The 12,143-nt window shown below is 35.5% G+C and overlaps 1 protein-coding gene across 3 annotated transcripts in view; it reads right to left on the bottom strand.

Moving 5' to 3' along the window:
- The window catches only part of LOC113096436 (contactin-4-like), a 120,104-nt gene that overhangs the window by 37,300 nt on the left and 70,661 nt on the right, over window positions 1-12,143 (bottom strand). For all 3 annotated transcript variants that reach the window (XM_026261833.1, XM_026261821.1, XM_026261826.1), the window contains exons 9-11: window positions 8,039-8,178; window positions 2,841-2,970; window positions 628-778 (exon numbers count right to left, since the gene is read on the bottom strand). In XM_026261833.1, coding sequence (XP_026117618.1) covers window positions 628-778; window positions 2,841-2,970; window positions 8,039-8,178 — 421 coding nt within the window. The remainder of the gene's footprint in view (window positions 1-627; window positions 779-2,840; window positions 2,971-8,038; window positions 8,179-12,143) is intronic.

Raw genomic sequence — 12,143 nt, 5'->3', positions numbered from 1 at the left:
CTCCAAACTTATATAGTGTAAGTAATAAAATAAATGAGATAATTTGCATTATATGCATATACAAACAATAATTGTATATGCATATAATATTTCACAGTGTATTAAGAATGTTTTAAGCAAGTTTTTTTAATAACAGGGCACACGTTAAAAGATCGGCAATACATGTCTGCAGAAAATAGCCCATTATGAGGCTCTTGTGTTTAGGGGAGTGAGCAAATAACAGAAAGTAATAGTAAAATAGAATGAAAGAAAGAGAAAAGAGCAGTTGAAACTGAAACACAAAGCCCACTAGAGCTATATTGTTACGACCCTTAGCAGAGACATGCTGAGACATGCTTTTCTCTGGCTGCTGTAGTGGGATTCCACAGGCAGAGATAAATGGCCAAAGTCAGTGGCAGTGCTTTGTTGCTGTGAATAACAGAAATGATTTGACAAAGACATTATATCAAAAACCCAGATCTGGAGCACAAGCGCAGTATTGTGTGCTCATCATCCCACAGTCCTGTTTGACTGTTCCTGCATCAGTCTGGAAAAGCTCTGGTTTTGTAGCATTATGTAAAAAGCCTAAAATAGATGAAAAACATCAGCAGATATGACTAATGGCATCTGAGTGGGATAGGGAGTTACCTGCTGTTTTCTCGGAGGGCGTCGTTGCCTTTGCGCCAGGAGATCATGCCTCGAGGAGACATCTTGGGTTTGCATTCAATGAGAACATCGCCGCCTTCTTTGACTAAAGTGTGACTCTTCAGCTGGTTTTGGGAGAAATCAGGAGCGACAGCTGAAACGCAAGACAAGTTTTAGATTTTATGAAGTGCATACGGCAACAGAAAGCACAGAATAAAAATAACAGCTGAAACTCTGTCTCATGCAACTATTTTTAATTACATACAAACAAAGGAATGCTTGGGATTAAAACAAGTAAAATGGCATAACAAAATCCACTTTTAGTAGATATACACAATTCAAATATACTATTGTCTTTCTCTTAAAAAAATTAATAAATTAAACATTTAAAAAAATAATAATAATAAAAAAATATCGATGTTGCTGTGCAAACAGTATAGGCTGAAAACATCAGAGTTGTGGCATAGCGGTTTGCATTTGGTGCTTATCTAGCTTGTATCCGATTTGTAATTTTTCCATTTCTTTCTTATCCCCATTATTCCTTTATTCATTATTTTTATGTCTTATATCTTATTTAACTACTGAATAAAGGACACACAAAGGCCTGTTGAAATATTTAACAACAATAATATTTAACAACCAAAGACCTTCGTGCACCAGGCTAATTTTTTCCTTCATATTTGACCATAATTACAGGTACGCAGACACGAGGATTAGGGACTTTTTAGAGCACATCCACTCTAATCACTGTACTTCAAAGGAAGACATGAGTACGCGGGTACATATGATGTAGAAACAGAGATAGCAGAGCAGAGCAGAGGCTCAGTGTATGTGGCACACTTTAATTATCACACGCTCCCTTTCTCTGCTAAGAAAAACAAAGGGAAAATGTCATGTCCTTTCCTCTTTTTTTCCCACTCAAATGAGTTTTTATTATGATAATTTCTCCGGCTTTACAATCTTCACACTCTGTCTTTTAAAAGGCACTTCAATTATTTTATCTGTGTGAGGGACAGACAATTATTCTCCTGTGAGTTCACTGTCTTGGCCACTTTGGCGGTTGAATTTTAATGGCAAAACAATAAACAAAGAAAGTCGTGGGTGAACAGAATGTGGATATAGACGGCAAGTAAATGCATGTTACTGGCCACGACAGTCGCAATCTCTATTTAATGTGCAGAAAACCTTTTACAGTAGTCATTTGTAGGTTGACTTCCTAAATAAAACACTGCAGAGCTTCCGTAACATTTCTGTGTGTTTGAGAATCCTTAAATGTCAGCTACTGGCTCAAACTATAGGATAGGTTATTTTTAGTACTTTTAAGGAATATATATTTGGAAACAGAAAATGTACTTACACTGCCTACTGATATTTCACTAATGAATACATTAAAATAAACCTTTGACAAATGTGAAATTCGACATTGCAGCATAAATGCAATCCAAATCTAGCCTAGACAACAATACTAAAATAACAAAAAAACATGTAATGACATCATTCATTTATTTTGAGAAAATACCACTGATATGCATAATGCATAATCTTTATTTACACTTTGTCATTTGAACAATCAGCAGCCGTTGGTAAGCTGAATGATTCACTAATTCGTTTGGAAATCAAACTATAGTTGTTGAGCTTTATGTTTTTGATTCACTTAAAAAGTACCATCTCATATGATTCACTCATTCAGGAATCAGTCTATACTGGTTGAACTATATATATAATTCACGACTCATAAGAGCAACTCATTCTGTAATCATGCTACACTGACTGTTTTAGTGTTGTTCATAACGTATGTAGCGAATAAGTCTTCTATTTTAGGATACTGTTTGTACCAGGAGAAGAATGTAATTTGTCCAACCTGGCAACATGGCTTAACCATTGGTGCGAGTGTGGGGCGGGGCTTTTAGTTTATCTGACCAATGGTAGATGGAGGAGTTTCGAAAGCTTGTTTGAATCAATCATTAAATTTTAAGCAATAAAAATCTCCTTGACAGAAGTTCGCCTCTAAATAAGAATGAAATGCCTATGTGTACACGTCATGAACAATATTACACATATAATTACATTATACAACTCATAAGTGGCCATTATCAGGAGCATGAAGTTGAGATAAAGAGTGTAAGCTACATTAATGCAGACATTATTCTGTGCTTTGTAAATTTACAAACCACACTAACATTTCAGTCAAACGCAATTAACCAGGTTTCACTTACCGATCACTCTGAGTTCAGCATTGGAGTACACTTCTCCATACTTGTTCCCAGCCACGCACTGGTACATTCCAATATCGGAGAGTGCCAGGCGAGTGATGGACAGGGCGCCATTAATGACCTGCACCCTCTCCTGTGGAAAACAGGATATCTCCGTTAAGAGTCTTTTACTGAGATTGCTAATCTGCATAAAAGCACAACGTGTCTGGGAAGGTAAATTATGTCTGGAGGTTGATGGAAATGATCATAAATCTGGGTGTTCATTACTAATGGGAGACACTGCGTAGGGAGGCTGCTCAAAAACGATGGCAATAAATCTGTATGTTTATGAGATGGAAATAAAGTCCTGGCTTGTTTACTTCTTAACAGGGGCTCAAGCCTCTGTATTCCGCGGACAAGCCGTTGGGAGGCTGGATGATATTTGCCATTATAAACAAGCTGGGTTAATATTTTAAAGCTGACAGCTTTATGCCATTTCTAATATGTGATGCAATGTAGATGCATGTCTTCTGATGTTAACCAAACTTATTTGATGAATATAGTGTATAAAGCAACATAAAATATAGAAACAGGTTTTAAAATGCCAAAGACATCTTAAAACACCAGGACACTACAATCAAAGGTGTATATATACTGTATTTAGAAATAAATATATAAACCTTCAGCCTCAGTAACCTTGAGAGCATTTAGTTTCCACCTCATGTTTCCTTCCAACAGGCATAAACAACATTTTAAAGGCTCATAAAAAGACAGGTTGGTATTAAAAATTGGCATGAAAAGTGGCAGAACACTCTCTGCTGTGGTTTAGAGTGTATTCTGTCCTTTCATATCTAACATTTTGCCCTTTAACTTTATTCTTCATATGCAAGGAATAGTTCACACAAAAACCGGAGGAAAAAACCCTGACATCACAGCTGTGTTGACATTCAGAGTGACAGCACAATTATGAATGTGGTATTTCTTTAATATAATAGCTCAATAAACAAGTTAATACTGAGTAACTTCTTGTCAGTTTTTGCTCTGCCAAAATGAAATGAAAACAACTCCAAATAATGAAGCAAAAGAGAAATCCACAGTTGGTCATGTTCCTAAATTAATCAATTTTTGGTCCCACTTTATATTAGGTGGCCTTAACTACTATGTACTTACATAAAAAAATAAGTAGAATGTACTTATTGTGTTCATATTGTATTGTAAAACACTTTTGCTGCTATTGAGGTGGGATAGGGGTAAGGTTAGGGAGAGGGTTGGAGGTATGGGTAAGTTTAAGGGTGGGTTAAGGTGTAAAGTATGGGTCAACAGTGTAATTATAAATGTAATTACAGAAATTAAATACAGATGTAATTACATGTAGTTCTTTTTAAATATAAGTACAATGTAAAAACATGTATGTACACAATAAGTACATTGTGCTAAATCATTAATTAAAATGTAAGTACATAGTAGTTAAGGCCACTTAATATAAAGTGGGTCCCATTTTTTTTTTATTTTTTTTTATAAACTGGTTGAGTGAAAGAATCAATGACTAAATCATTAAGGCAGTCATGTTTTCCATTTCTGAATGATTCTATTTTTTGAACGAACTGAGTGAAAATTCCAGACTCACAAAGTCAGTTATGTTTTTTTGTTCCTGAAAGAATCTGGTTATTGAATGAACCGGTTTAATGACTAGTAAATATTTATTATGACGGAAATTCATTTTGAAGTCGAACAACAGTCGAGAATCGAACAATACTTAAAATCAATATTTGTCAAATGTGTTCACATATGTAAACGTTTTGGTTTATTTTTGTCTTGATGTGATTTTCTTCTGTTTATCCTTATTTACCTCTTTGTACACAATTTGACACAACTTCCATTTTTGGGGGAGCTCATTTCTTTAAAATCATATAACGCCAATTAAATCTTTACTGTAGTCACGGGATATAAAACAGCAGACTGTCATCAGGATAATCTGCGCTTGAATGAGATTTGTGTCGGTGTGTACTTTAAAAATGGAAAAGAGAAGGAAGGGATGAATGCACAATATGGAACAAATAAGTCTGCACAGAAAATCACATAGTGGCATACAGCAGTTTGGAGTGAGACGATGCTTCACTTTACTACTGTACTAATTAACCGTGACGCTCCTCTTAAATCAGCAGTTTTGCACTTGGCGGGACCTGAGGGAGGGGACCATCTGCACGCCTGCGCTGAAATGCCATGATTGGCAATGTCACTGCTCGAAATCCGTCGGGTCAGGACATAAAATGCAATGCATGACTACGGTTGCGGCAAATCTCATCCTGATATGAAGTGCGTGTGCACGGCTGCTTGGAAGTTTTCATTTCCTAAGACTTGATTTAAATCTGTGCCTTTGAAAAGACGATAATGTCTCCTTTCATTCAAAACACTGTACATGTTAGGCCTCATTACCAGTCCGTAGCCGTTGTAAACACTCTGTTTTATATTATGCGATTTACATTTTAAATCAAACTACTACAAATATAAGCTATGTTGAGTCTAAGCTGTACGAGCTGGTATCAAAAAAGCACAATGATACGGGTGAACAAGATCATTGACACGTTTATTACTAGATTAGCTGAGACACGGTGTGCGCCTCTCATCATATCCCTTTTTTCTCAGCGACTGGAGCATCACAGCGATTTACAAAGAAGCGTTTTTTAGCTGGTCACCTTAGCAATGCTGGGTTCCAATAAGGCAGAAAGAACATGAAAGGTCCCCCATTGATTAAGCCCAGTGAAAATAACAAATGGTATAAGTCAACAACCCATGCTTTTGCTACATCAATGACCTTTAGTTATACAATTGATTAAAGCTCTGATGTTGACGGTGACATTTGGAGATTGTAATAATTCTGCACTGATTAATTCATTTAACCGGGATGCATTGAAAATCAACATTTCGGAATCAAAACGTAAGCTAGGGCTATGATTCAATCAAGAGATTGTTGTGCCCTTGAGACATTAGTCTGTCATAGTACAAACCAGGTGGTATTTGTTTAGTGCTCAAAGAGACAAAGCTTCCAGAAAGGCGCAAGGTCTTTCAAATCATTTTTACAACCATGAATGCAAAATAAAGAGATTTCATTGCATTTAAAATTCAAGTGTACCTTTCAGCAATAACCTTGGCACAAAACATACCTGAAAAACATTGACCATTATGCAAATTCGCTATTTCAAATCCAAATTCACTCAATGAACATGGAGCCTAACTAGCTAAATCGGCATTATCAATTATTTGCTAGGTCCAAAGCATATAAAATAACTTTTTTTTTTTTTGATTGCGGTGTATTCTGTTGGAACGGGTTCTCTAATAAAGTGCAAGAAAATAAAATAGACAGACTGCTAATTATGCAGCGCTGATAGATGTTCTAATCTGGTGGGATGAAAGATGGAAAAGAATGAGTGACAGATGAAGAATGAAAAACGGCCATGTCTCTGAACACATAAACAGTCTCTAAATGGATCGATATCTTTTGTTTTGTTTGCACCCGCGTCGCATAGCAAGGCTAATTTACATGAAGTTTACTGATTTGTTTATTCACCACACCATAGTTGCACTAGTCTCTAAAAATATCTTCATGCGTTTAGAGTTTGGAATTCTGGGTGAAATGCTCTCAGTGGAGACAGGTTGTATATTACACAGAGTGTCGAGACATATAAATGTTTATCACCTCTTTCACTATAGTTTAAATGGATTTCAGAGAAAGACAAAACAATAAAAGCCCGTCTGGTACACAGTAAAGGTTAATAAACCTTCTCCTAATGGCCTAAAGGAAACTTCAAATTCTGCTGTTTTAGATTGGAGCATTTAATGGGAGATTGCTAAGTGTACATCTTGTGTCCACGGCTATGAATGATTGTATTAAATCAAGCCTTAATGTTCATTAAATGTATTTTATCTTTATTTAAGGACATTTTAGATGTCCTTCATATTATGAGCTTGTGTTGTTTGGTGATGTTTGCAGAGTGTAAACCAGTAATTATGTTTATGTAATGATGAGCTGTAATGATGATTAGAAGAGCTGTAATTAGCATGCTCCTCTCTGCACCTTATTTAAAGCCAATCAAAACTGAAATCAAAACTGTCCTGTTTACTTAATGCACTTTACTGATCTTATAGTGCATAATTCATAAGAGCATGTTATTCCAAAAAACGAAATAAAATGGCTGCGTTTCATCAAAATGCCACATCAAATGACTTTTCATTTGACCTCACAAAGGCTGCAGAAGTTTTGCGCTATCAGTGTTTCAGGTGTAGACTTCAAAACCCTCCGGCAAAGTCCTGAAGAGCCAATTTTTTATATTTCAATAAATTCCTGATAAATAAAAATAGCCTTTTTTCCACATTAAACATCCTGAAAAGTCACACAGTGGAAGTAAATTGGGCTGCAAAAGTCGCATCTAAAGAATAACTTTTACAAAGCCACAAAAAAGGAAGAGGTATGAAATGAAAATATGTTGGTTCAATCTTTAAAATGTGTTGTTAGAGAGCATTGCTAGTGCTTTCTGCAACCTATTGCCATCTTGAGTTTATTGCAGTATTGCAGAGCTATTCCCTCTCATTGCCAGAACAAGTGGTGGATATTTGGAAGCTTTTATGGTCTCAATTTTGTCCATTCCTATTGTTTCGATAATTCTGGAGTGGCCTATATAGAGGGTCCGCAGAATGACATATCAGGTACTCCAGTGGATTCACTCTGATTTAGGCGGTTATAGAAAAGCCATTAAGAAATACGCTCTCAAGCAGTTGTCTCACAAGGTTAATAAAGATGGCTGGCAGATGACTGCTACTAAATCACTGATATAACCTAAAAACAAGACAAAAAATAACTATTTTCTTAACTTTCTTTATATATAATATATATAGATTTTTTAATACTAAACCTATTTTTTGAAATACAATATTTAAATTGATAATTCATGCACACATGCAGGTTTACCATTTACTCCAAACCTTTATGATTTGATTTCATATGTAGAACAAACATTTTTTGATATGTTTCAACAATATGAAATATTTTGGCCATACAATGAAGAAAAACATACATGGCTTAAAACCTTTTAAGATCTATTTTTGTGTGTTCCACAGACGAAAGCAAGTCAAATGAATACTGAATTTGCAGTTTTGGGTGAGCTGTAATTTTTTATATCTTTACTACTATTACAAAAGTCCTCAAACCTTAGAGGTGAACTAACCTCAGTGGGCTCCAGGTTCTCTCCATTCTTCATCCATCTATAAGAGGGCTTAGGTTTTCCTGTGGCCTTGCATTCCCACACTAGAGAGTCATCGATGGCCTTCTGCACATCCTGGGGCTTCTCAATTAGCTGGGGGGAGGCTGAAACAACCAACAACAGAGGTAATGACTACACAGCATTACTTTAACCTTGATTATTACCTGTTATGTGTCCTTCAATGCGGACTTGCATTATTAGAGCAATGAACTGTGGAAATGGTGTGATGTAATCACAATAATGGCACATAAGAAAACATTCAGTCAGGTTTAACTGATTCACACTTCCAATTAGATGGGTATAGAAAGGAAATTACATCTTATATATTAGTATTGTCTAAAAGCTAGTATCATAAACTACCATAACCAATACCATTTGGGTAAATTATGGCTTAATTATAAACAAACTGTATTGATCTTTATCTTTTAAATGCATGTAACTCAAACCTAGTAAATAATTGACTTAGAGCACATTTAAAGAATCATTTATGAGCATTTTCCCTAATAGGACACTAAAAGACAGATAAGAATGGGGAGAATGCATACATAGAAACAAACAAACATCAATATATATATATATAACACAAGTGTAAAGTTTATCTGACAACTGTTTTCCATTGGAAATGGGAAGAACTTATGTTTCTCTTTTGAGTCAAATATAATTAATGAATCATTTGTTTGCAAAAACAGTTGAAATGATTCATTCACGAACTGAGCTTATGTGGTTCACTAGTTACTCAACAGGATGATTATCATTAAAGAGCCTACAATTTAGTCACTTTATCAATATTAAAACCATCGTATGACTTCAGAAGATTTGGAATATATCTTAAGCAGCCTCCACTGACACAATACTGCTTTTATGGTGCTTTTGCATTATTTTGAAGCTTGAAAAGCCTCAATTCGTCATGCACTAATTGCACTGTAAAGAGTGACAACAACTCTTAAAAAGATAAATCAAACAGGTTTGACTCTCATTGGTTTGATTCACATTTAAGTCACAAACTGTCAACCATCCGATAGTGCTGTCTGGATCCCTTAGTCACTGCCACTCAGTCTATCTAGCACACACTGGGAGAGTATTGACTTTTAAACCCCACTGTTTAAATGAGAGTAAGCAGTCAGGGCCTGACTTGGCCTTGCCCACAGGCCACACAATCACTCTCAACATTTCACGCCCACAAGACAAACTTGAGAGGAATTAGAGGTAGAGAGGTCAAAACGAGCTCTCAGCATCCTTAATACCAACTGAATGCGTATTCAGTAGCATACTGTGATTATTATAGATAGATGTTTTCTGTGTCCCTAGCAATCATAATGTACTCTATGGAAGAACATTCTGTGTAGGGGAACTCTGGAAGTAAAAAACATTTTGGGAAACTTAAGTGACCTTACCCTACCTGCCAAGTTCTAAACTCAAACCATTTGTTATGTCTCTTTAAAATGTTCATATCACGAGAAAACTAAACATTCCTTACATTTTCTAGTTCATTAAGGATTACCTTTTTGTCATTTTTGCACTCGACAGACTCATTCCTATTTCAGTATATGGCTATTCTTCAGAAATCCACCTTTTGTTGGGTTTTTGAATTTTTATGTTAGGCGAACAATTTCTTTAAATGTACAGCAGCACAATCAATTAATTTTAAAGATCACATATGGGGTGAAAGTATATATTTATATATGAAGTGACCCCTTTAATGATCAATACACACAAAACATCTCTTTACATGTGTACCTGTTCAATCTTCATAGCCTAGCAAAGCACAGGACTAAAGAAGGCAACAAAATCATTTAAGGGCAATTGCTAATCAAGCCAACGCAAGCAGAAAGAATGAAAGGCTTTGAGTGTCTCCTCCTGCTTTGCTGCTGCCAGTGAAAGTGATAAACATGAGATACACTTATTGATCGCTTCATTCCCCCGCTCTGCTGACGAATGTCTCGTAGGCCTAATTCCATGGGACTTCGAAATAAGATTACAGATTTTTATCACCTGGCTGGCAAAGGGATAAAACGTTGGGGAAGAGAATGAGACACAGAGACAGAAATAGACGGGAAGGGAGTGAGAGATCTGAGTGGTAAGTCAAGAGGTCTGTCCGTAGGCTAATCCTGCCATTGAAAGATCCCAGAGCCACGAACAGGATAAACGTCAACCCGCCGCTGCTTTTTTTCAGGCCTGCTGTGGCTTTAAGGTGTGTTGTAAATAATTACTAATAGCTTAAAGCAAAGTCAGCTCTTTTTTTGGCAAGTCAGTTAACTCGTGACCATTTTAGCTGATATCTGATGTAGTTAATAGACTTGAATGGAGAAAGACCACCATCTAAGAAACTTTCAATTACATACGTATGTCAAAACCATCAAACAAATGTATTTGGCTTCAAGACACGCTGAAACCTTAATTTGCATAGTTCAGTTGTACATTTTTTTTAATGAAAATATCCATTACATTGTCAATACTTTGACATGTCATTTTTTCAAAAATTATTTTTAAAAGAATGCTCACAAAGTCTGCATTTATTTGTTTAGAAATACAGTAAAAAGAGTGATTGTCAAATATTATTTCAATAAAAAATAATAATATATAAAAAATATTACACTATCCTTCAGAAATTATTACAATATGAAATGGTGCTCAAGTAATATTTTTTCATCACGTTAATAATTTTTATAAATGTTAAAATGGTTGTGCTGTTTAACTTTTTTTTTTGTGTGGAATTTTTTTTTCAGAATTCTTTAACAGAATAGCATTTATATAATTCTATTTTATATATATTTTTGCAACAATCTAAAAGTCTTTCCTGTAACCTTTTGTCATGTTTTTATGTCCTTGCTGAATCAAAGTATAAATTTCTTAAAAAAAAATAAAAATAAAAATAAAATTACTGACCCCAAACCTTCAAATAATACAGTAGTTTTTGTTTTTCAAATGCATCAATATTAACAAAAACTGTCCATGCTCTTCTCCATCAAGCAATTGTTAGTGCATTGTTAATATCCTGCGATGCTATATTTTCATCAACATTTTATTAAAATCATTTAAAAATGACCTTTTTATTATACACATCATTAATGATTTGGTTGATGAGATCAATGCGGGTTTAGTGTGAGATATTTCTCCACAAAAACCTTCGTTTTATTTAATAACCACAGGCAATGCAGTTTAACCAGACGCTAAAGGTCTGTCTCCTTCTCCTTATACTGCAGTTGACTTATACACAGGAGGAGAGGTGAGCCGGGGGTGGAAACGATTGAAGAACAGCAGAAGCGAAGAGAAAACCGAGGCGAATTATCATAAATATCAAGTCTCTCCTAAACAGAATGGGGCGTAAGAGCTGAGGAGCAAAAGCCTTAGTGAAACACAACCACGCCTACGACGAATCACCTCCTTGGCTGGATTACATTCGCTTTTACAATATACCCAAGCTATTTATCTAATTAATACATTTATAAATCACCGCTACGTCGCGCATCTGGGAAGCCCATTAGGAGAACTTCCCTCTTCTAAGAACCTGTCCCCCCATCTTCCACATTGTTTGGAATATAAACAATGAGACAACAGGGATAATAAAACATTCAGCGAGCTCCTTGCAGACTATTCCTGTAAATGGGCCACTGGGCATGCGGGTACAGCATTAGAGCCAGTGCAAGATCCCATAAGGGGACGATAAATCCCACTGCTCTCTAGCCTACAGGTACTTACTTAATAGGTAGCTGTCTCGTATGAACAATGCTGTGGATCAAACACGCCGGTGAAGGGAAAAGGTTATGAACCCTTCATTTTAAAGTTCATATTTAATATGCTTCTCTTCATAAGCCTCTGAGTCACAAAATACTTGCTAGAAACCCAGACCTAGCCATTGGGGTCTCATTTTTACAATTCATGCCAATTTGCACAGATAAACAGATGTAGGCTGAAAGTGCACATGCAATTAATAGAATATAAATCCTTAACTAATAAATAGCTGCTGTGACAGGTATATTATTTATAAACAAACAACTTGATTTACACTTTGTACATTACTGTTTAAAAATATTTAGTCTGTAAGATAAAAAAAATAAAATAATTTTTT

Source organism: Carassius auratus, chromosome 6 (genome assembly GCF_003368295.1).
Source record: "Carassius auratus strain Wakin chromosome 6, ASM336829v1, whole genome shotgun sequence".
In the NCBI taxonomy this organism is placed as follows: Eukaryota; Metazoa; Chordata; class Actinopteri; order Cypriniformes; family Cyprinidae; genus Carassius; species Carassius auratus.
The sequence above is the reverse complement of the archived record's forward strand: the minus strand, read 5'-3'. Positions and strand labels throughout refer to the sequence as shown.